The sequence below is a fragment of the Schistocerca serialis genome, unplaced genomic scaffold, assembly GCF_023864345.2.
Source record: "Schistocerca serialis cubense isolate TAMUIC-IGC-003099 unplaced genomic scaffold, iqSchSeri2.2 HiC_scaffold_1458, whole genome shotgun sequence".
Classification (NCBI taxonomy): domain Eukaryota; kingdom Metazoa; phylum Arthropoda; class Insecta; order Orthoptera; family Acrididae; genus Schistocerca; species Schistocerca serialis.
Window position 1 is genome coordinate 369,478 of NW_026047689.1, and position 26,719 is coordinate 396,196.

Below are 26,719 nucleotides of genomic sequence, written 5' to 3' on the forward strand. Positions count from 1 at the left end.
GTAAGAATAAACTTACGCTAACAAACTCTGGGCTCTTGTCCTGGCGCTCCAGTGGGAACAGAGCGGCGGCCGCGTCATCTTCTGCCAGTGGCGTCGTGGGAGGGGCATGGAGGAGTGTGCGACCGCGACACCGCTCTCCAGCGCACTGTCGACTTTCAGAACCTGGAGCCGGTCTTTCGGACGCAATCAGCTCGTGAAATGACATCACGAGGCTGAGGGCACCCCATTCCAGTCCTCCGAGGTAAAATACTTCGCAGTACTTGGAACCGAACACAGACCCCTTCTATACCAGGTCTACAAACTGAGCATTGATCTGCTTTGGTCTTTGTAGAAAGAAACTAACCTGTTGATAACTTTTCTGAGTGAAATTAAAAACAAAGTGGGCAATCACTTCTTGATTTCCAACACGATGCTCACTATTAGCCACAATAGGTGTACTAAAAAGGTTGCAAGCCTCCTACAATTTGCAAAATATGACATAAACCCACCAGACAAAATGTTATTCACCAGCTTAACTGAGCACACGTGTTGCTTTGGAGTGCTACAGATGTTGCAGGACTGGTACCATGCAGTCACGTGACCCCCGCCACTGACGTCAGCCACAACACTGAGGTGGTAATCGTGGTGTGCAGGTCGCTTGTGACAGATCAGTAGATTAAGACGGGTCGACGTGTAGATCTTACGGAATGGCAGAAGTGATCTATCACTTTTGAACAAGCACATGAACAGACCATGAATGAAGTTACCCAAGGTACTGGATTCAACGCTCACTGTGCATGTGTCTGGAGGGAACGATGTGCCAGTCATAGCGACAAAAGTCAGCGTAACAGTACTGTTCTTAAAGAGACTCTAACCGCCAGGACTGAGAACGACTGTCACTCTGAGTGAATGATGAGTCGTCTCACACCTTACACCAACTGCTGCTGTCAGTGAATGTGAGACATGTGATGTGTCATCTTACTACACACGTTCTATTCACAGTGATTAAGTTTGCAAATTAAAATAATGGTTAAGAGTAGGAAGCAGAGGAACCCTACACTATATGATCAAAAGTATTCGGACGCCTGGCTGAAAATGGCATACAAGTTTCCTGGCGCCCTCCACCAGTAATGCTGGAATTCAATATGGTGTTGCCCCAACCTTAGCCTTGATGACGGCTTCCACTCTCGCAGGTATGCGATCAATCAGGTGCTGGATGGTTTCTTTGGGAATGGCAGCCCATTCTTCACCGAGTGCTGCACTGAGGAGAGGTATCGATATCGGTCGGTGAGGCCTGGCACATCCCTTAGATGTTCCATAGGATTCAGGTCAGGACTCTGTGCAGGCCAGTCCATTACGGGGATGTTATTGTCGTTTAAGCACTCCGCCACAGGCAGTGCATTATGAACAGAAGCTCGATCGTGTTGAAAGATGCAGTAACCATCACCGAATTGCTTTTCAACAGTGGGAAGCGAGAAGGTGCTTAAAACATCAATGTAGGCCTGTGTCGTGATAGTACCACGCCAAACAGCAAGCGGTCCATGAAAAACACGACCACACCATAACACCAACGCCTCCGAAATTTACTGTTCGCACTACACACGCTGGCAGATGACGTTCACCGGGCATTCACCATCCCACACACTGCCATCGGATCGCCACATTGTGTACCGTGGTTTGTCTCCCTCACTGTTCAACTGCTCAATGTTTACGCTCCTTACACCAAGAGAGGCGTCGTTTGGCATTTACTGGTGTGATGTGTGGCTTATGAGCAGTCTCTCGACCATGAAATCCTCCTGTCAAACTGACATAGTACTTGCAGTGGATCCTGATGCAGTTCGGAATTCCTGTGTGATGGTCTGGATAGGTGTCTGCCTATTACACATTACGATCCTCTTCAACTGTCAGCAGTCTCTGTCAGTCAGAAGAAGAGGTCGGCCTGTACGCTTTCGTGCTGTACGTGCCCCTTCACATTCCCACTTCACTATCAAATTGTAAACAGTGGTCCTAGAGATGTAAAGGAGTGTGGAAATCTCGCGTACAGACATATGACACAAGTGACACCCAACGACCTGACCACGTTCCAAATCCCTGAGTTCGGCAGAGCGCTCCATTCTTCTCTCTCACGCTGTCTAATTACTACTGAGTTTGCTGATATGGGGTACCTGGCAGTAGGTGGCAGCATAATGCACCTAACATGAAAAACGTTTGTTTTTCGGGGTGTCCGGATACATTTGATCACATAGTGTATGTAGATGGATGTAAACCTTTATTAAAGAGAGGTTAGCGAAAACTACATCATGATCCAAACCTGGAATCAAGAGGGATTAGAATTTTGTTTCTAACTGCCTAATTTCCAGAATATGACAGCTACAAGAAATCATTGAAGCTCGGGAGGAAGACAGTGCCCACAAAAATTCCAAGTCATCGTGGCAGTAGTTTGGCTTGTCGTGTCAGGAGGAAAAATACTGTGTAGTTTGCAGAGACAGATACCCCCTGAGGTGCTAACAGGTGAAACAATCACAGGCAGTGTAGAACTGAAAGGAAAATTAGTCCCTCCCACGTTGTCAGCGTTGGGAGGTATAAAAAATTATTTAATAGATGGTCAGGAGAGTGTTTCAGTGGGGCCATCGAATTGGGCCATTATAGTATGAAAAGCATTATTTGTCCTACAGTGGACTGTCTGACGTCACTGCAGCCAAAAAATGTGAGCAGAGAGGGTGGCAACCAGTGAGAACGCGCCAGGTGTTGGAAGAAACTGGACAGGCGAATAATTGGTGCTTCACCTCTATGGCATGACAAGCTTTTCTTGGTCATTCCCAGTTAACAAACTGCCATGAAATACAGTTTCATAGCAAGTGAGTCTGTTTGACATTGATGAAGTATATTTTGTTTTGTGACAATCTACACAGACTTAAAAGATGATACATAATGAGCAAAGCTAACGCAGTGCAATACACCATCACCCCAACTCTAAATGGTAAGTGGGACGATGTAGGGTGCCAAGCTGTCGACTGGGTGAATGTTGTGACTATATCATCGTGCGTGGCCTCTTGATCATGATGACAGGCTTAAATCAGTTTGTGTCATGTTATTACTTGCCAGCAGATCCAAAATCATGTCGACTTTGTGGACTTAAGTCAGATTCGGTGGACCACTCAGTACAGAAGTATTGTTACAGGGTAGAACTGTAAACTCATCTACACACATATGACTACCACTGTGTCTGATGAGAGAAGCAATCCGTGAGTGCTGGTGGTAAGTAGGAGGGTGGGGAAGGAGGAAGGATAGCATGGAAGCGGTGGGGGAGGGTGCTGTGTTGCTTGTGGGAATACGCAGGAATATGATGGGGACATGACAAAAAACAAGCTGTCAGTCCGCATGACAAACTGTGACCAAGAGGCAGCTGGACACCCAGTTGCTGATTACGCTGCCCACTACATTGGACCTCAGTTCAGTGACTGCTTCACAGCCTGGGCCATCTGGATCCTGACTAACAGCACCAGCTTTTTCTGAATTGAGCAGGTGGGAACTCTCCTGCAATTATCTTACCTTCCCATAAGCCCCCTAGCTGAGACCTTGCTATTCCTTTTGCTCCACACTCCTATCCCATTCCTGCTTCCACTCCAGTTCTACACAGCCTTCTATTTCATCAATGCCTTCGCTACTCTTTTTCCTCACATCTCCCTTTGCCATTCCTGCTCAACTGGTAACTTTAAGGGAAGTTGAGCTCCGTATGACAAAGCTGAAGAAACTCCAGAGGTCATTATCAAGTTGTCACAAGGTGTTATCTTGATATCTCCCAGATGACCAATGTTTCGTCCCGTCTACTGACTAACTAATATTAGTCTCGGAAAATAGAGGTAGTAAAGGTAACTTAGAGAACAAATATGAGAACTGGAGAAGAGGATTACATGTACGACTATGGGTTGGTTCTTTCAGTGGCGTACGTACCCTTGTACAGAGCAAGAGCGAATGCAGTCGGCAGCGACGCTGCGGATGAGGCCCCTGGTGAGCTCCCTGGAGCTGTCCTCCGTGAGGTGGCGAACCTCCGCGAGGGCGCGGCCGCACTCCTCGTCCTCCGCGGGCGGCGGCTCGTGGCCTCTGCGCGGCACCAGCCGTGTGGCGGCCGGCACCGCGACGGACGGCGCCTCCAGGTTCTCGCACGTTTCGAACAGATAATAATTTCCTGCGAAACGATTTCCAGTACCCATTAGGCTGGCACACTGACTGATCAGACAGGTTCTTCTTGATTACTACTGTCTAGACGGTCACTAGCAGCCATTGAAATTGCAACACAAAAAAATCGACTCCACCGAGACCGAACGTCGCCAGGTTGAACTGGTCGCTCTCATATATCTCCGGCACCTTGTGTTATCGTACACAGTAAATGGCTGGCAAGTTTGACAAAAATCATTAAATTTCTGACATCTTAAGACCTGTGAATGATCTGCAGACCTCTCACCTTCGAGATCTCCATCATTCTGTCTTCAGCAAAATATTAAGTTCCTGGCAGACGAAAATCGTGTGCCGGACGGAGACTCGAACTCGGGACCTTTGAATTCGCGGGCAAGTCCTCGATTGGTAGAGCACTTGCCCACGAAAGCCAAAGGTCCCGAGTTCGAGTCCCAGTCGGGCACACCGATTTTATCTGCAAGGAAGTTTCAGGTCCAGAGTTCGAGTCTCAGTCAGGCACACAGTTTTAATCTGCCAGGAAGTTTCATATCAGAGCACGCTTGACTGCAGAGTGAAAATCTCATTCTATGTTTCCCATGCTGTCCCAACGTACATCGATACAGAGAGTGTTGGGCTGTTACCTCCAGCACGTTCTGCAGACCTCTCACCCATTGAAAGCACCTTGTCACGTGTTGCTAAGAAACGGGCACGTCAAAACTCACCAGCCATTGAGCTCTGGTACAGAGTTGAAGAGGGGTAGAATGTAACTATACCTGTCATCTAAGCTTTAGTTCGACTCAACGTCCAGTCAGATCACAGCCAGTGTTGATGGCACAACTGGAGGCTCTGTGTGCTACAGCTTGTATAGTCATCAGTCAGCTAACAACGTAATCATAGTATCTGCCCGTATTCAGAAAACACACAGAAAGTACAATTTAGTTATTTTCTGTACCTTCTGCTGTTACGAATCTAGTAGCCAAATGTGGGCTTCTACATCCATAATTTAGCGACGACTTTGATGTACAGCAAACCAGCTGCTTGGAATTTCCTGAAGGAATGATACTGCGAGCCGGACTGGGACTCTAACTCGGGAACTTTACTTTTTGCTCTCCGGACTGAGCCACCCAAGCACGACTCACGACCCCTCCTCACAGCTTTACCTCCGCCAGTACTTCATAGAAGTTTTCCTGTGAAACGTACTGGATTAGCACTCCTCCTTCATCCAGTTTTCCGATTTTGCACATTTTCTGCAGTTTTTGAGGTGTGACATGAATTACACGTCTTTTTTAAACAAAAATCTTGTTCAATACCGCAGCATTTTCAAGAACAATCTCAAATTTCATCATTCGTTAAAACACTTCAGCGTCGATTCTAATGATACGTTCAGTACCATACCTTTTATCTCCGACACATAACGCTTCTGCTTAGTGAAGCATTATACACTTAAGCGCCAAAGAAACTGGTATAGGTATGCGCAGATATGCAGAGATATGTAAACAGGCAGAATACGGCGCTGTGGTCGGCAAGGCCTATATAAACAAAAAATGTTTCGCGCAGTTGTTAGATCGGTTATTGCTGCTACAGTGTCAGTTAATCAAGACGAGTTTGAATGTGCCGTTACAGTTGGTGCGCGAGCAATGGGACACAGCATCTCCGAGATACCGATGAAGTGGGGATTTTTCCGTACGACCATTTCACGAGTGTACCGTGAATATCTGGAATCTGGTAAAAGTCAAATCTCCGACACCGCTGCGAACGGAAAAAGATCCTGGAAGAACGGGACCAACGACGACTTAAGAGAATAGCTCAACGTGACAGAAGCCCCACCCTTCTGCAAATTGCTGCAGATTTCAATTCTGGGCCATCAACAAGTGTCAGTGTGCGTATCATTCAACGAAACGTCATCGATATGGGCATTCGGAGCAGAGTGCTTATTCGTGTGCCCTCGTGACTGCACAATACAAATCTTGACGCCTCGGCTGGTCCTGTCAAAACCTACACTGGACTGTTGACGTCTGGAAACATGTTGCCTGGTCGGACGAGCCTCATTTCAAATTGTATCGACCGCATGGACATTTGAGGGTGTGGAGACAACCTCATGAATCCACGGACCTTTGCTTGTCAGTAGGGGACTGTTCAAGGTATTGGAGAATCTGTAACGTGGGGCGTGTGCAATTGGAGTGATTTGTGACCCCTGATACGTCTAGATACGACTCTGGCAGGTGACATGTACATAAGCATCCTGTCAGATCACACGCACCCATTCGTGTCCATTGTGCATTCTGACGGCCTTGGGCAATTCCAGCAGGACAATGCGACACCCCACACGTCCATAATTTTACAGAGTGGCTCCAGGAACACTTCTGAGTTAAAAGACTCCCGTTAGCCACCAGACTCCGCAGACATGAACATTATTGAGCATATCTGGGATGCCCTGCAACGTGCTGTTCAGAAGAGATCTTCACGCCGTAGTACTCTTTCGGATTTATGGACAGCCCTGCAGGATTCATGGTGTAAGTTCCCTTCAGCACTACTTCAGACATTAGCCGACTCCATACGACGTCATGTTGCGGCACTTCTGTGTGCTCGCGTGGGCCCTACACGATATTAGGTGGGTGTACCAGTTTCTTTGGCTCTTCAGTGTAAAAGAAATGAAATGTTGTGGTTGGCATTGTTGTGCATAGGGAACTGTTGGCGGTGTATTATATGTTCATTTTCGTAACATCTTTTTGTAATCTACATTGTTGTACGTGTGGCTAGCTATCATTTTGGGAGAGAGAACCTATATCCATGTTGAAACAGTAACGAAAGAACTGATCAGTGAAATTCCTAGAAGTAGCGCTGCAAAGCGATGAGCAATGGAGCGAGCTCGTACGGACGGTAACAGGTAGTAAGGCGAATGGTCGACTTCGGTTACAGGGAAGTGCAGCTCATCTGCAAAGGAGGCCGCGTATAGAAGAATTGTGCGGTCCATTCTTGAGTACTGGTCGCGTGTGTGGTACGCCCGCCAAGTCGAACTGTAGGAAGATGTCGAGGCAAATCAGAGGAATGCTCCTGGACTTGTTACCGGTAGGTTCGATAGACACGCGAGTGTTACTAAGATACTTGGTGACGTCAAATGGGAATTCACGGAGGGAAGACGATGTTCTGTTCGCGAAAACCTGCTGATAAAATTCACAAGTGGAATGGAACTGACTAGTAGTCGCGGGCTGAACCCTCCTGCATTCACCATGCGGTGACCTAGCCAGTATCTATGTAGATGTAGATGGAATGCTTGTTACAGGCTACATTCCCTTGTACTACACACGAAGGGTTCCTCAATGCTTTGCGTATTGTACACGGGAAGAATGAAATACGTAGGTGGCTCTAGTTTAATCTCTGATTCCAAACTTTTTCACTGGATCGTCACCCTATACAGGCTATCGAGTAATAGCTGAGACTAGTTTGGCCTTAACAGCGTTCCCCTGATGCTCTTATGCGACTCAGAGAAGCCTGTGTCCATTCGAATTGCTCTCTTCGTTGTTGTTGTTGTGTTCTTCAGTCCGAAGACTGGTTCGATGCAGCTCTCCATGCTATTCTATCCTGTGCAAACCTCTTCATGTCCGAGTAACTACCGCAACCTACATCCCTCTGCATCTGCTTACTGTATTCATCTGTTGGTCTCCCTCTACAGTTTTTACACCACACGATACATGATCCACTCATCTAATCTTGAGCATTCTTCTGTAGCACCCCATTTCAAAAGCTTCTATTCCTTTCTTGTCTAAACTATTTACCAGCCATTTTTCACTTGCATACATGGCTACACTCTATACAAATACTTTCAGAAAGGACTTCCTGACATTTAAGTCTATACTCGATGTTAACAAATTTCTCTTCTTCAGAAACGCTTTTCTTGCCATAGCCAGGCTGCATTTCATATCCTCCCTACTTCGACCATCATACTTTGCTTCCCAAACAGCAAAACTAATTTCTAGTTTCGTATACAAGTGCCTCATTTCCTAATATAATTCCCTCAGCACCATCTGATTTAATTCGACTACATTCCATTATCGTCGTGCGGTAGCGTTCTCGCTTCCCACGCCCGGGTTCCCGGGTTCGATTCCCGGCAGGGTCAGGGATTTTCTCTGCCTCGTGATGACTGGGTGTTGTGTGATGTCCTTAGGTTAGTTAGGTTTAAGTAGTTCTAGGTTCTAGGGGACTGATGACCATAGATGTTAAGTCCCATAGTGCTCAGAGCCATTTGAACCATTATCGTCGTTTTCCTTTTGTTGATGTTCATCTTAAAACCTCCTTTGCTCTCTTCGCCTACCTTCGGAATCCTCACTTAATCCTTTTTCGTATGCATCCCATACATTTCAACAGTAAGCAGGGCTGGGTTGCACGACCGTTTTGTAAGGAAGCTCCCTTATAGACTAATTAGTTATGTTGTAATGAGTAACGGAGCAGTATACGGACTTCACAGTTCGGCCCTCGGCGCATGGATATGGTGAATCACTTCTTTGTAATCTCCTCCTAGCATTTTCTCCAATGCAGTTTTAAAATTGGTAATTAGGTGATTGTATTCACGCAACATTCTCTTTTTTCCACGCCTCGCATGTATCCCTACAGGCTGCTTCATTGGTCCCATTCCCCACTATGTCTGTCTGTAGGGACTGATGGTGATGGTTAAGTGGAGGACGCAAAGAGGCAATTACGGTAAATTTCACCTTGAATCGTAAGAGTAGGTGAAAACCTGGCATTTTTACCTCCGTACCCGTAGCAAATGATGTCGTCTCAAAGCATGCATTGCATTTCCCAATTATATTTTAACAACACATTGATTCATTACATTCCGTCAAAAATGCAGTTTTTAGGGGTTCCTCCGGCTTTCCTAGGAATTTGAGAGCTCGTATCCAGAGCAAATCAGACCAACCATTTCTTCCTACGATTTCAACGCGTTACGATGTTTACATTTTTGATGTATCCTCCCTAAGATGACCAATCGATGATTAACGTAGTCAGTTAAATGATTCATAATTAAATGCAGCTCACTAAATGCTTCCCACATTTTACATGTAAAAGTACATAGTCTCTCTGTTTCTTATTTGCATTCAAATAACGCCGTCGCTCAGAGTGTTCAAGCGTCTCGAAAGCTGCAAGACACCTCTGACACTCAGTGTCTAAAATGCAGCGTGTCAGTGACTGGTCTGTCTCTGCAGCTGTTACGGCCGCATGACGTTCTGCATGTAAGGTACGGCGGCTCTGAGACTGCTTTGAGGCTTGATGAATTCGAGAAACTTTCGCAGACAGAGCTATCTTAGAAAATACTCTAAATCACACTCACGTTTACGAAGCGTAGCATGAAATAACCGATAATCAGTGCGCATCTGGCAGCACGCGAACCTAATATACTCCAAAACTCTGCTTACAAAAACAGGACCTTAATGTTCTCGTACCTGAGGTTATGTTAATGATAAAAAGGTAGGGCCCAGTGTTGTGGACGGACCTTCGGCTAGAGGCCATTTGCATACCCAGCAGAAGGATCCTCTCAGTGCCACTATCCTACAGTACAGGATCAAAGTACGAATAGTACACACTTCATCTTGCTTAGGCAAATGGAGCAAATCGGTTGGTTCTTTTTGCATTTGACGTGGTCTATAATGTGTTAGGGCAACGGCCTTGCCGCAGTGGATACACCAGTTCCCGTCACATCACCGATGTTAAGCACCGTCCGGCGTGGCCGGCACTTGGATGGGTGACCATCCGGGCCGCCATGCGCTGTTGCCATTTGTCGGGGTGCACTCGGCCTCCTGATGCCAATTGAGGAGCTACTCGACTGAATATTAGCGGTTCCGGTCAAAGAAAACCATCGTAACGACCGGGAGAGCGGTGTGCTGACCACACGCCCCTCGTATCTGCATCCTCAGTGAGGATGACACGGCGGTCGGATGGTAGCGATGGGGCACTTGTGGCCTGCTGACGGAGTGCTTATAATGTGTTTGATGAAACGGATGGAGGCACCGTTAGTTTATATGCGGTTCCTTGGAAAACCATACAAAAAAGGCTTTTTACTATATTTTCGACTGCACCGGCTGACCAGAACCCAGCCGAGGATTCCAAGACAGCGATTCACAGCAAATATCCCAAAGATCCCGGTCTCGAACAAACTTGAAAATTGTTTTCATAACTTTTTACATTCCGAGATACAGAGAGGTTAAAAGATATCCTACTTGTACGCGCAAAATACGCACCTTTAATCCGGTTTGAGACGAAATCATGATACATAAAGTGACGTAACAAGAAGAAATATGCTGTAAGGTGTCTCCGTTATCATCTGGGTACTTCATGTTGTAAAACTAAAATCCATTTGCTCCTAAAAATCAGGTCTGAAGGCGAAACTCAGTTTTGTGTTATTTCAGTTTCACATACTCTATGTGGACAAAAGTATCCGGACACCTGGTTGAAAATGACTCACAGGTTCGTCGCGCCCTCCATCGGTAATGCTGGAATTCAATATGGTATCGGCCCACCCTTAGCCTTGATGTAGCTTCCAGTCTCGCAGGCATACGTTTAATCAGGGGCCTTTGGGAATGGCAGCCCATTCATCACGGAGTGGTGCGCTGAGGAGAGGTATTGATGTCGGTGAGGCCTGCCACGAAGTCGGCGTTCCAAAACATCCCAAAGGTGTTCTATAGGATTCACGTCAGGACTCTGTGCAGACCAGTCTATTACAGAGATGCCATTCTCGTGTAATCACTCCGCCACAGGCAGTGCATTATGAACAATGCTCGATCGTGTTAAAAGATGCAATCGCCATTCCCGAATTACATTTCAACAGTGGGAAGCAAGAAGGTGCTTAAAACATCAATGTAGTCCTGTGTTGTGACAGTGCCACCCAAAACAACAAGGGGTGCAAGCTCCCTCCATGAAAAACACGACCACACCACAACACCACCGCCTCCGAATTTTACTACCGGCACTACACACGCTGGCAGGTGACATTCATCGGGCATTCGCCATTCCCACACTCTGCCATCGGATCGCCATATTGTGTACTGTCATTCGTCACTAAACACAACGTTTTTCCGCTGTTTAGTCGTCCAGTGTTTACGCTCCTTACACCAATCCAAGGATCGTTTGACATTTACCGGCATCATGAGTGGCTTATGAGCAGCCTCTCGACCATGAAATCCTCTCGCCTAACTCTCGTATTACTTGCAGTGGATCCTGATGCAGTTTGGAATCCCTGTGTAAGGGTCTGGATAGATGTATGCCTATTATACGTTACGAGCCTCTTCAACTGTCAGCGGTCTCTGTCAGCCAACAGACGAGTACGGCCTGTACGATTTTGTGCTGTACGTATCCCTTCACTTTTCCACTTCACTATCACATCGGAAACAGTAGACCTAGGGACGTTAAGAGTGTGGAAATCTCGCGTACAGATTCATGACACAAGTGACCCCAATCACCTGACCACGTTCGAAGTCCGTGAGTCCCGCAGAGGGCCCCATTCTGCTCTCTCACGATGTCTGATGACTACTGAGGTCGCTGATATGGAGTACCTGGTGGTAGATGGCAGCACAATGCACCTAATATAAAAAATGTATGGTTTCCGGGTGTCTCGATACGTTTGATCACATAGTGTAAGTGAAGTATCTATATTTTATTGGCCAATAACTTTCTTTTCATATAAGTTACATGCCCTGTTGCAGCAGGGAAAGGAAAGAAAACAACTGAGAAATGTTCGTATCGGACAGAAAAAATGCGAATATGTCCCTGTTTAATTGAAAGACCCTTGACTGAATACTGAGTGCTATCTGCCCCACTCTACATTCCTCAGCACCTCTAAAGATTTTGCTGAGAGAGAAGAAGAGAGTGGCAGTGGCGAAGAGACAGAAAAGTAATAAATACTGAAGGATGGTAGAAAGTGGTTGTGCTATAGAAAATGCAAACGGGACGGTGGCAGTGTGGGGGGAACAGAGAAGCTCAGTGCCAGTGGAGCATAGTTGAGAGTGACAGAACAGTTCTTTGAAACGAGTGAAGGAGACAGTCCCAGGGTGATAAGGTGTGGCCAGGGGGGGAGGGGGGAGTGGAGGAGAGCCAGCGATATTAAGAGACAGAGTGAATGATGTGTATGACAATGACAAAGAAGAAGAGACACATGCAGTGGGGAGGAAGAAATAGTATATTATCAATAAGAAAGAGCAAGAGGGAGACAGAGACAGTGACAGAAGGGTGTAGTAGTAGGACAGAATGAAGGGGAGTGTGGCTGTGAGACAGGAGAGAATGACAAAGACACACAAAGTTATAATAGCGATGATGGGCTGAATGGGTGGGTGAGGAAGGACATCTGGAAGTGGATGAGTATTAGCCGGTCACAGGGGTGGATTACTGGATGTGAGCGAGTTACAGGTAGTGGAACTTGTTGAAGAACGAATATGTTCGCATGCCTATATTTTTGAGTAAAACTTTACAGGTGCAGAAGAAAGTGGCTGCTAACCCACTTTTGATTGAGAGCCTTTTAAGGAAATGATTTTTTTGTGGTCCGGTAGGAGCGATTTTTCCACTGCTATGTTTCTTATAGCTTTCCCAGCGTAATAGCCGGCCGGTGTGGCCGAGCGGCTCTAGGCGTTTGAGTCTGGAACCGCGCAACCTCTACGGTCGCGGGTTCGAATCCTGCCTCGGGCATGGATGTGTGTGATGTCCTTAGGTTAGTTAGGTTTAAGTATTTCTACGTCTAGGGGACTGATGACCTCAGATGTTAAGTCCCATAGTGCTCAGAGCCATTTGAACCGGTGTAACAGTTTTAACCACGGTTCTCGGGCTTACCTTAGCATTTTATCATTGCATCTCCACAATATTACGCCGTAAAAATCGTATGGCCTCACCAGGTGGTGTAGCAGTTATTTTTAAAACTGCAGAAACCGCACGCACGAGCAGACCTCGGTTTTGCACTGTAACGGTTTAATCTATAAACACTTGTAGTCGTCGACATCTGCTGGGGTGTCGTCTACGGGATAGTCACGTATACCATGTTTAAAAATGTGCATAATACTTATAAAGATAATACAACTACGCAGCTTAAAAAAGATGGAAAGGATGTTCTACAAATAGATAATATTGAAAACATTTTAGAAACTAAAAAAAAGATAGTGTTAGAGAAACAAAGAAACATTTGGTGCTGAACAGTTATGCAATTTAACAGGATTTTTTTTTTCTTCCCTGAGTTTACCACGTTTTCCTTCGAAGTCCAAGATATCTCCATACCAGATTTTATCCAAATTGGTTCAGCGATTTAGTCATGACAATGTAACACACAGATTTACTTTCACATTTGTAATATATGTATGGGTTTTACGTTCCCTGTACTGTACCAGTTAACCGTTGTCCACCACCGCCTTGGCATACGACTGAGCACATGTGATCATTCCGATATGTTTACAAGTTGTAACACCCAGGTATTTCTACGAGATGAGTGATTCCTATGTGTGAAGTGCACGATTTTATACTTCTGAACGTTTAATGCAAGTTGCCATTCTTTGTGCCAGTTTGAAGTCGTATCGATTTTCAACATATGGTTAGACGTTTGTGCCGGTTCTTTCGGGTAGCACTTCATTATAGATAACTGCGTCATGTGAGGTTATTATCAATATTTTCCACTGCGTAATCAACACTCAGTACGAACATAAATTTCACAAAGTACACTATAACACAAAGAAGAAACGACGCACCACGAAGAAATTATCCGAATCGGTAGATGTGGTGGACAGATATAAATAAACTAGTGATGACAAGTGAAGAAAAAAAATTAATAGTTTTTTCCAGAGAAAGAGCTTCACAAACTGAGCAAGTCAGTAACGTGCTGTACACCTCTGGTCCTCATGCCGGCAGATATTCGGCTTAGCATTGACTGACGGAGTTGTTGGATGACCTGCTGAGGGACATCGTGCGAAATTCTGCTCAGCTGGCAAATTAGATCGCCAAAGGCTCGAGACGGTGGGAGGGCTCTTTCCACAATGCTCCTTACGTTCTTTATTGGGGAGAGATCCGGCGACATTGCTGCCCAAGGTGGAGTTTGGCAAGCAGGAATACGAGCAGCAGAAATCCTCGCCGTCTGCGGGAGAGCATTATCTTCCTGAAATATAAGCCCAGGATGGTCTGCCATGAAAGGCGACAAAAGTGGGCGTAGAAAATCGTCGACGTACTACTGTGCAGTAAAGGCGGTGCAGATGCCTACCAAAGAGTTCCTGCTACGAAGAGAAAAGAAACGTCACCCCAGACCACTCCTGGGTGCCGCGCCACGCGGCGGGCGACATTCTGGTTGGTGTCCCGCCATTGCGCGGGACGTCTGTAGACACGTCTTTGGTCTGAGAGCTCAGTGACTGGAGTAGAATCGTCTTCACTGATGAATTCTGCTTCGAACTGAGCCCCGATGGCCAGTGGAGAGGTGTCTGGAGGCGCCCCAGACAGTGGTAAGATAAGCCAAACAGCTGCTTGCATAAGGCCAGAGGTTGATCAACGTTTTACAGACTTGCTCAACTTGTGAAGTTATTTTTTTTTCAATAAATCATCCGATTTTTCTTAAACTACAATTACATGTTTGTCGGTCCATCTACATCACATCTACCGATTTCCGTCCCATTCACATAATTCTTGGTGCGTCGTATTTATTTTGTAGTGTAGTTCGCTATGATTACCTCTGCATCTGTCGAATTCGTCTCAGTCCTAGCTGCGTTATTGCAGCCTGAATGAAACCCCATCACGGTACTCTTTTTAATATATTTTGGTTTGATGACTACTCAAATATATTTTAAGATAAGTAAATACGCTACCTGATATCCTGGGTCATAGCCTTTGAGTTGACACATATATAAAGATTTAGTCTGTTCATGCACGTCCCACATATTTCAGATTCTTTGCTGGTTGACGTAAAGAAATTCACTGCATAAACAGTATGATCTTTAGGGAACATTACCACGAGCCTTACTGTACAAACTATATGTTGATTACCCATCAGAAAATATTAATAGTCTTCTGACTGGTTTGATACAGCCCGCCACGAATTCCTCTGCTGTGCTAACTTCTTGATCTCAGAGGAGCACTTGCAACCTATGTCCTCAGTTATTTGCTGTCTTCCTATAGAGTTTTTGCCTTCTACAGTTCCTCTAGTACAATGGACGTCATTCCCTCATGTCTTAACACATGTCCTATCATCCTGTCCCTTCTCCTTACCACTTTTTTACCACATATTCCATTCCGATTCAGCACAGAAGTTCCTCATTCCTCACCTTATCTGTCCACCTAATTTTCAACATTCCTCTGTAGCACCACTTCTCAAATGCTTCAATTCTCTTATGTTCCTGTTTTCCCACAGTCCATGTTTCACTACCATACAGTGCTATACTGCAGACGTACATTCTCAGAAATTTTTTCCTCAAATTAAGGTCGATATTTGATATTGGTAGACTTCTATTGGCCAGGAATTCCCATTTTGCCATTACTAGTCTGCTTTTGATGTCCTCCTTGCTCCGTCCGTCACTCGTTATTTTACTGCCTAGGTAGCAGAATTCCTTAACTTCGTCTACTTCGTGACCAAGAATCCTGATGTTAAGTTTCTCTCCTCATTTCTACTACTTCTCATTACCTCTGTCTTTCTTCGATTTACTCTCAGTCCATACTCTGTACTCATCAAACTGTTCATTCCATTCCGTAGAGCATGTAATTCTTCTTGACTTTCACTCAGGATAGCAATGTCATCAGCGAGTAGTATCATTGATATCCTTTCACCTTGAATTTTAATTCCACTCCTGAACCTTATTTCCATCATTGGTTCCTCGATGTTCAGATTGAACACTAGGGGTGCAAGACTACATCCTTGTCTTACACCCTTTTTGGTAAGAGCGCTTCGTTTTTGGTCGTCCACTCTTATTATTCCCTTTTGGCTGGTTCACGTATTGTATATGACCCATGTCTCCCTGTAGCTTACCCCTATTTCTCTCAGAATTTTGAACATCTTGCACAATTTTACATTGTCGAACGCTTTCTCCAGGTCGACAAATCCTGTGAACGTGTCTTGATTTTTCTTTAGTCTGCGTCCATTATTAACGGCAATGTCATAGTTGCCTCTCTCGTGCCTTTACCTTTTCTAAAGCAAAACTGATCGTCATCTAGCACATCCTCAATTTTCTTTTCCATTCTTCTGTATATTATCCTTGTCAGCAAGTTGGATCCATGAGCTGCTAAGCTGATTGTGCGATATTCTCGCTCTTGTCAACTCTTGACGTTTTCGGAATTGTGTGGATGACATTCTACACACCAACGTAAATAGTCGTTTTGTTGCCACTTCCCTCATCGTTTTTAATAATTCTGATGAGATGTTATCCAGCCCTTCTGCCTTATTTGATCTTAAGTCCTCCAAAGCTCCTTTAAATTCCGACTCTAATACTGGGTCCCCTACCTCTTCTAAATCGACTCCTGTTTCTTCTTCTATCACATCAGACAAATCTTCCCCCTCACAGAGACTTTCATTGTATTCTCTCCGCCTATCCGCTCTCTCCTCTGCATTTAACAGTGGAATTCCCGTTGCACTCTTAATGTTATCACCCTTGCTTTTAATGTCACCGAAGGTTCTTTTGACTTTCAGGTATGCTGCGTCAGTCCTGCCAACAATCATTTCTTTTTTGATTCTTTCACATTTTTCATGCACCCCTTTCGTCTTAGCTTCCCTGCACTTCCTATTTATTTCGTTCCTCAGCGACTTGTATTTCTGTATTCCCTAGTTTCCCAAAACATTTTTGTATTTCCTCCTTTCATCGATCAATTGAAATATTTTTTCTGTTACCCTCCGTTTCTTCGCAGTTACCTTCTTTGTACCTGTATTTTCCTTCCCAGCTTTTGTTGTCGCCCTTTTTAGGGACGTCCATTCCTCTTCAACTGTACTGCCTACTGAGCTCTTCCTCATTGCTGTATCTATATATTTTCTACCCAACATGGAAGTTTGACGCTAGTTCCGCCACAGTTCGCTGCCCAGCCTACGATGTCCGACACCGGTAATGAGGGGTGGCTGCCCAACCTCTGGGTGTGGTTTCACTCTGGTTTCACCACGTATGAAGCCAGGCTGACAACACGCATTAAATATTGATAGACGTTTCGAGAAAGTATGCACTAAATACAGGACAGTGTTAAACAGATAACTTTAATACCCACTGTCGTAATGGATTCAGATGGCACGGAGCAGGAGTATTTCGACTGGCTGTCTATACACGATAATATGGTGTCTATCAGAATTGCAGCGTTATCCGAAATATCTCGTACTAGTGCAATATCTAACGCGAGCACAGAGTGTGTTGTCCAAATCGAAAACGTAGCTATTGTTCACTGATTTCATTGGCAATTTGGAGAATTCGAGCTGGCTAGTCAGATGTATGCACGCGCCGATGGGAAACTTTTCAGAACGATAGAGATGAGATACCGGTACGTCAGTGAGCGAGAGGTCTGTTCAAGGCTTCATGAGAGACACTGGACTGCACCTGTGGCACCTGAACTGCCGCTCACAGGAGCCCCAAGACTTGGCTCGTCTGTACGCTGGCGGCCAGCGGGGGTGGGTGCCGCCAACTCCAGAGCTTCAGTCCGGCCTGCTCTGCAGACTTGCAGCCTTTGCCGTCGACTTCCCGCCTGCCTTCCAACACGCTCTCACCTCCCGGAATGACACCCTCTTTACATCCCCCACCATGGCCTGTCTGCCCACATTTATACAGGAAAACAAAAATCCTCACATTATAATGGACATACGACGGGTGTTCAGTAAGTAACGCAACACTTTTTCTCTGCCAACAGTTATGTTTTATTCAGGTTACCAAGACACCATACTATTCCCCAGTTCTCTGGCTCCTAAACTCTATTTCTGAACACAACGTCGGTTCAGCGCGACACCCTTACGCCGCCTCATTGGGAGGGCCTCATGGCACCACTCTACTGGGTGATGACGGAGCCAGCCTCCTGCTGCATCGATAATTTCCCCGTCATCCACGCACTGCTTCCTGTAGTGGTTATCCTTCATTGGGACAAACAGATGGCAATCGGAATGTGTGAGTTCCGTGATGTAGTATGCACGAGGAAGAACAGTCCCATGATGGTCTGTGAGCTCATTTCGGGTGTGTAGAATTGTCTAAGGCCTTACACAATCATGGATAACAACGGCGGCGTGTTTGTTGCTGTCAGAAGTAGTTCAACTTGCCGCCAAACTGAAGTAGATACTACCTGTGAGCTAGTGTGGGCGGAGGTCATTGTTGGCAACCGGTATACAATCATAATTGGATCCTTTAATCGACCTCCCAATTCAGATGATTCAGTTGTTGAAAGGTTCAAAGAAAACTTGAGTTTGATTTCAAACACCAACCCGACTAATACGATTATAGTTGGTGGTGACTTTAATTTAGCCTCGATATGTTGGCGAAAATACATGTTCAATTCCGGAGGTACGCATAAAACATCATCCGAAATTGTGCTAAACGCATTCCCTGAAAACTATTTCGAGCAGTTGGTTCGTGAGCCCACACGAATAGTAAACGGCTGTGGAAACACACTTGATCTCTTAGCAGCAAATAATCCTGAGTTAATAACGAGCATCATAACGGATACACGGATTACTGAACACAGGGTTGTCGTAGCGAGACAGAATATTGTAACACCCAAATCTTCCAAATATAAACGAAAAATATACCTATTCAAAAAAGCAGATAAAAATTCATTTGACACCTTCCTCACAGGCAATATCCACTCATTCCAAATTAATAATATCCGTGTAGACCAGATGTAGCTTGAATTCAAAGAAATAGTATCGGCAGCAACTGAGAGAGTTGTACCAAGTAAATTAACAAACGACGGAGCTGATCCTCCTTGGTACACAAAACAGGTGAGGAGACTGTTGCAGAAACAACGAAACAAACATGCAAAATTTAAACAGACGCAAAATCACCAAGATTGGCTATCTTTTACAGAAGCTTGAAATTAAGCGCGGACTTCAATGCGAGATACTTGCAATAGTTTCCACAACGAAACCTTGTCTCGAAACCTGGCAGAAAATCCAAAGAGATTCTGGTCGTATGTGAATTATGTTGCCGGCCGGTGTGGCCGTGCGGTTCTAGGCGCGTCAGTCTGGAACCGTGACACCGCTACGGTCGCAGGTTCGAATCCTGCCTTGGGCATGGATGTGTGTGATGTCCTTAGGTTAGTTAGGTTTAAGTAGTTCTAAGTTCTAGGGGACTGATGACCTCAGCTGTTAAGTCCCATAGTGCTCAGAGCCATTTGAACCATTTTTTTGAATTATGTTAATGGCAAGAAACAATCAATGTGTGCTCTGCGTGATAGCAACGGAGATACTATCGAAGGCAGTGATGCCAAAGCAGAGCTACTAAACGTAGTCTTCCGAAATACCTTCACAAAAGAAGACGAAGTAAATATCGCTGAATTCGAATCAAGAACAGTTGCCAACATGAGTAACGTAGAAGTAAATATCCTCGGAGTAATAAAGCAACTTGAATCACTTAATAAAAGCAAGTCTTCTGGTCCAGGCTGTATACCAGTTTGGTTCCTTTCGGAGTATGCTGATGCATTAGCTCCCAGCTTAACAATCACTTACAACCGTTTGCTCGACGAATGATCCGTACCCAAAGATTGCAAAGTCGCACAGGTCACACCAATATTCAAGAAAGGTAGTAGGAGTAATCCACTAAATTACAGGCCCATATCGTTAACGTCGATATGGAGCAGGATTTTGGAACATATAGCCTGTTGTGTTCGAACATTATGAATTACCTCGAAGAAAACGGCCTATTGACACACAGTCGACATGGACTTAGAAAAGATCGTTCTTGTGAAACACAATTAGATGTTTACTCTCCCGAAATGTTGAGTGCTATTGACAAGGTATTTCAGATTGATTCCGTATTTCTGGATTTCCGAAAGGCTTTTGACACTGTACCACATAAGCGGCTTGTAGTGAAATTGCGTGCCTATGGAATATCATCCCAGTTATGTAACTGGATTCATGATTTCATGTCAAAGAGGTAACAGTAATTGACGGAAAGTCATCGAGTAAAACAGAAGTGATTTCTGGCGTTCCCAAGGTAGTGTTATATCTATATAAACGATTTGGGAGACAATATGACCAGCCGTCTTAGGTTGTTTGCAGATGTCGCTGTCGTTTATCGACTAATAAAGTCATCAGAAGATCAAGACAAATTGCAAAACGATTTAGAAAAGATATCTGAATGGTACGAAAATTAGTAGTTGACCCTAAATAACGAAAAGCGTGAGGTCACCCACGTGAGTACTGAAAGGAATCCGTTAAATTTCGGTTACGCGATAAATCAGTCAAATCTAAAGGCCGTAAATTCAACTAAATACCTAGGAATTACAATTACGAAGAACTTGAATTGTAAGAAACACATAGAAAATGTCGTGGGGGAAGTCTAAACAAAGACAGCGATTCGTTGGCAGGTCACAAAAGAAAATGTAACAGATCTTCTAAGGAGACTGCCTACACTACGCTTGTCCGTCCTCTTTTGGAATACTGCTGCGCGGTCTGGGATCCTTACCAGATAGAATTGGCGGAGTGCATCGAAGAAGTTGAAAAAAGGACAGCACGTTGTTTATTACCGCGAAATATGGGAAAGTGTTACTGAAATGGTACAGGATTTGGGCTGGACATCATTAAAAGAAAGTCGTTTTCCGTTCCGACGTAGTCTTCTCACGAAATTCCAGTCACCAACTTTCTCTTCCGAATGCGAAAATATTTTATTGAGACCGACCTACATAAGGAGAAACGGTCACCACGACAAAATAAGGGAAATCAGACCTCATACGGAAAGATATAGGTGTTCGTACTTTTCGCGCGCTACACGAGATTGGAATAATAGAGAATTGTGTAGGTGCTTCGATGACCCCTCTGCCAGGCACTTAAATGTGATCTGCAGAGTATCCATGTAGATGCAGATGTAAAATTCAGTTTACATTTTTGTGACAGCAAATATGCAGAAGTCGTTTCTTCAGTTCTCTGAATGTAGCGCAGTACGCTTCAGATTTGACCTTCGCACCATGAGGGAGAAGATCGAACAGAATAACCCCTTCACCCCTTCAGACTCCGACAAGACGGACACCATTACTTTACCAACTGACGGTACAGCTTTCAGTTTTTTCTTCAGAAGTGGAGTTGTGTGGCGCCACTCCATGGATTGCCGTTTTTTTTTTCGTTTCGAAGTGATGAATCGAAGTTTCATAGCATGTGGCGATGTCCAACAAAAAGTTGTAACTATCAGTCACGTAATGTGCAAGCATTTCCGCACAGACGGTCCTTGCATGAAGTTAAAATCTTCTGGGCTATTAGCCCGCTTCATATCTCCTCTAAAATAATCGACGTTTCGACCTTTCTGCTGGGATCATCTTCAGGATCTTCCCGTGTCCACTGCTGCTAGAACACTCTTTCTGTTAGGCGACGAGGAACCCAGCGGGCGCACACCTTTGAGTAGTTCACCTGGTGGACGAGTGTGTCAGCGCTAACAACACGGACGTCCAATTCTGCAGCGAGATGTCTGAGTGTGATCCGTCCATCATCTGGAATGAGAGTGTCCGCACGTTTCAACACTGCAGGAGTCACAGCTGTGTGTAGATCGGAAGGTTTTGTGCGACCTTGTTGCGATGACGTCAGATGCCTCGCTCAACGACTCACCGTGCTTTAGTTCACTGCCACGTCACCGTAGACATTCTGCCCGCGCCTGTCAGTGTCTGCGACGCTCTGGTGTTCCGCCAATAGAAATTAGAAATTCTCTCTGCTTGGAACGCACCTCTGTTACAGACGCCATTTTAAAGGCTACGTATTGTCCCCCACCACCTATCGGAGCTCCATGAGACAATAGGCGGGAATATTCCAATATGTAGCATACAAAACTCCGTATTTTTTCAATCAAAATTTTCCGAGAAAAATTGTGTTGCATTACTTATTGAACGCCCCTAGTGTAGTGGTTTTAATTTCTGTGATGCGCCTCTGAGCTGCTTACGTTAAATATCTCCTCAGGTATATTTACCTGACGATCTGCCGCCATTCCTTGTTTTTTACTCGTGTAAGAGAGTCAGAGTGTTACAGTGTTTTTCCACCTACACTTACACAGTTGACAGTAAGCTAATAAGATAGCTGATTACTCAACAGTCTTCGGATCGGTTAAAACAATAATCCAACAGGATCTGCCTTTATGTGTAGTAGTGTGGCTGACAAATGAGTACACGCCGGAAAAGAGTCAGAGCACTGAATGGCAGCAAGTGGACCCACAATAAATAAAAAACAGAAAAAAATTATATTCATCTGCCTAAAAATTTATGGTCAGATTATTCTACCACGCAAAAGACATTATCGCCGCTAGTTGGGCTACGAAGGATACGAGAATATTTTAAAAGGGCGACTCAAGTACTCTTTAGAAAAGCACCAACAAAGAGCAATAAGAGCCCTAGACTAAGAAATACAGGAGAAGATTCAGTGTCTCTGGAAACAAACAACGCTGAGCCCGAGAGAAGCGACCTCGGAGCCATCTGATAAAGTTTATCTCGGTTGAGAGATAATCTCGCGAGAGAACATTTAAGCTGTTTCGTACCTGCTCCGTGTTACTGTTCGTTGCGATGTTCCTCGCAGTCGGTAGCACTGTCGTGAAGTAAACTCATGAAGCGAGGCCCCTGATAGGCAGCTATCATCAACAGCCGAAACATCGGGATGCCATCATAGTGTGTACATTGCAAATAATCAGTGCGAGCTTTACAGTAATGTGCATGAGATATTAATAAACTTGTAAATGCAGAAAGCTTCCAGGTCCTAATCAACACACAGATCTTGGCTGCATTGTGTCTAAGAGCCAACGAATTCACTTCGCACGCAGCACAGCCCACTGCGTAGTTTGGTACGACTGCGTGGCCTCTCGTCTCATCACTGTCCTCGTCATCTGTTTGGAGAAGGCTGGAAGTTTACTGGATCGGAGTAGCGTCGCAGTGGCTGAAAGACATTGCCTGACATTTTTTACAACATAATTAATCATTAATACTTGTAAGTAAGTAATTCCCGACGTTGCCCAAGATGTTTAATATCTGTCAAGAAATTGATTGGCCCTGTGACTTGTTGATACCCACAGCGAAAGTAACCGCGCTTTGGAAACAGCAATCAACTTTTTTCCTTCCTTACTGTTGCTTCCCCCTCCCCCCCCCCTCTCCCAACCCCCCGCCAACGTATGGGCTTTGGTTGGATCGTCAGGGGATACTATTTGCTGCGCTTCAGTCACATGAGAGGAAAAATTTTAGATAAGTACTATAAAAGCTGGACATGGCAGTTGCCAAAAAAATTACGTGTTGTACAGTAAAAAACAGATCGACAATTATGTAAGTCAAAATACAAGAAGTTGATTTAGTAATTAATTAATTTACACATACAGATGAATGGAAAATGAGAGTCGCATACGAATATACAGGGTGAGTCACCAACTATTGCCACCAAGAATAACTCCGAAAGTACGATAGTAGCTGAAAAGTTTGTGGGAGAAATGCTGCATAGGACAACGGTGGCCATAATATGACGTTGGTTTTTTGATGCTAGGTGGTGTCGCGTCAGAAATATGAAAGTCAACTTCGTTTTCTTAAATGGGATGCTATAGTTTGGTACTTATTAGCTGATAGCGGCTATCGAGACGAATCGAATGACATGTAACAGTAAGGTCTTTGAAGATCAACGAAGGTCAAAAACGTGGCATGAACGTCCATGTACAGAAGGTGTTCGAACTGATGACCATTGGTATCAAGTCAGTGCTGCAATCTTCTTATCATGGATTGAGTGGTATTCCTTCTCACTTCGGCACTTGTCGAACCACATGCTCTGACAATTCTCTCTCGCATATCTTCAGCTGTAGTAGAACGTCTTTATAAACAATGTCCTTTATGAATCCCCACAAGAAAAACTCCAGAGGTGTCAAGTCTGGCGAACGAGCCGGCCACGACTCGTCTCCTCCGCGTCCAGTCCAACCATCTGGGAATTGTCTCTGCAACTCGTTTCTGGCCATCAGCGAAAAATGTGTCGGACACGCAAAGTGTCGATACTACATTCTGTTCCTAAAGGTATTTCTTCCAATAACAGACCTAATGTTTCTTCCAGTAACATGGTGTACTTCCTAACATTAGGATTTCATTCGATGAAATAGGGGCCTGTAATTCTGTCCAGAATCCCACACCGTACAGTAACCGACCACGGTTTTTGGTGTGCAACTTCCCGCAGCCAACATGGATTTTCAGTTGCCCAGTAATGTATGTTATGCGAATTAATCAATTTGCGCATACAATTCTTCATTTGAGGAAGAGAACCACATTTGTAACTTTTTTATATCGTAAGATGGCATGCTGTTGTATATGCGTATAAATCAGTTCAAATGATACTTTCTTAAACTTTCCGTGTGACTTGATTATTTAATTGTTCAAATGGCTCAGAACACTATGGGACTTAACTTCTGAGGTCATCAGTCCCCTAGAACTTGCAACTGCTTCAACCTAACTAACCTAAGCACATCACACACATCAATGCCCGAGGCAGGATTCGAACCTGCGGCCGTAGCGGTCGCGCGGTTCCACACTGTAGCGCCTAGAACCGCTCGGCAACTCCGGCTGGCGATTATTTAATATTAAGCTAAAAGTAAAGATAGCTCAAGATAGCTTTAGCGCCCCTCCTTCAGGTTTTCCTGTATCCGCCACTGCTCGTGTGTAGGTATGTATACAAGTTTCTGAAAAGAGCCACAGGTCGCAGTTAGTATTATGTATCTACCGGTTTCGCTCTCCAAATGACAATACCAGCTCTTGCTAAAAATATATGTAGCCTACGTCCTCCCAAATTTTCACTATGGCATCATGTAGAAATTTGAAGTAGATCGGCGAAGAACTTTTAGAGTTATTTCGCAAAAACCTTTCCTCTATATGTACCACAAACACATATATTTAAAGTCAGATTACGAAATATTATGCAGACAGTGACCTTCCTCTTCCCTTGAAGGTAAAGTGTGCAAAATTTCATGAAGATCGGAATAATACTGTAGATTTGTATGAATTACAATGAAACGAACACTATACACCGTGTATCATAATAAATAGTGTAAACACATACAGTTGAAAGTACACGATACTAGAAGCAAAAAAGTCTCAGGAAACATGGGGTCGATAATGGATATCTTAAGAACTACGAGCAGTTTTTCATCTTCGATACTATGAAGCAAATTTCTTCTACTGCAAGCTCTTTGCTTTCCACATTTTGGGAAGTAGTAGTAGGGACCAAAACAAGAAAAAGTGTCCAGTAAACATTGGCTCTAAAATGTACACCTTAAGAGCTATGAACACGTGCTCATCTTCGCTACTTGGAAACACAACTCTTCTAATGAACAATTGCTTATAGCTTTACAGGTTTGCATTTTATAGCCAATGTTACTGGACATACTTCCCAAAATGTGGAAAGCAAAGAGCCTGCAGTAGGTGAGACCTGCTTCACAGTATCGAAGATGGAGAATTGCTCGTAGCTCTTAAGGTATGCATTTACGACGCTATGTTTACTGAGACTTTTTTACTTCTAGTGTCGTGTACTTTGAACTACATGCGTTTACACTAGTAATTATGATCCACAATATATATATATATATATATATATATATATATATATATATATGTGTGTGTGTGTGTGTATAGATTATTATAACTATGATGTTTGCCGCCCCTTCTCTGGGTGATCCGCGATCTACATGACTGTATGCAGGCAGGATGTCTTCTCAAGTACCGCTCCACCCCTCACAGCTACGGCCTGCTGTAAGCACCACGCAGTCTGGCTCGCCATGTCAGCTAAGCACGTTCACCGGCCATTGCAAAACACTGGTAGCTCTACAAACCACTGCTCGAAATAACAGAGGGCACTGGAAAACTAATATAGCGACTGGAAACGGCTGTAGCTGTTCAATGCACACCAGTACATACCGACAGGAATTGCAGAGAATATACACAGCAGCCGTTGATGACTGGAAACGTGTTTTCTGGTCGGGCGACTCCCGTTTCAAATTGTATCGAGTGGATGAACGTGTACGAGTATGGAGACAACCTCATGAATGTTTAGAGTCGGTGGCATGCAAGAAACTTATTTCGAAATACCACTGAATGCTTTCTTAGAAAACTATTTCGAACTGTTAGTTCAGGAGCGCACTCGAAGTGTTAATGGTTTAGAAACTATATTTTAACTCTTAGCAACAAATAAAGGTGAACCAATAGAGAGCACAATAGCGGATACACAGATTAGTGGCTACAAGGCTGTTGTAGTGAGACTGAATACCGTAACACCTAAACCCACCAAAAATATGCCATGTTATCAGAAGTATCTGGACACTTGGCTGAAAACGACTTACAAGTTCGTGGTAATGCTGGAATCCACCCTCAGCCTTGATGACAGCTTCCACTCTCGCAGGCGTACGTTCAGTCAGGTGCTGAAAGGTTTCTTGGGGAGTGGCAGCCTATTATTCTCGGAGTGCTACAT

At 44.6% G+C, this 26,719-nt stretch overlaps 1 protein-coding gene across 1 annotated transcript in view; it reads right to left on the bottom strand.

The window, feature by feature from the left end:
- Positions 1–3,917: 3,917 nt before the first annotated feature.
- Positions 3,918–26,719, bottom strand: part of LOC126443346 (uncharacterized) — a 34,825-nt gene continuing 12,023 nt past the window's right edge. Inside the window, exon 2 of the mRNA XM_050090941.1 lies at positions 3,918–4,168. Coding sequence (XP_049946898.1) covers positions 3,918–4,168 — 251 coding nt within the window. The remainder of the gene's footprint in view (positions 4,169–26,719) is intronic.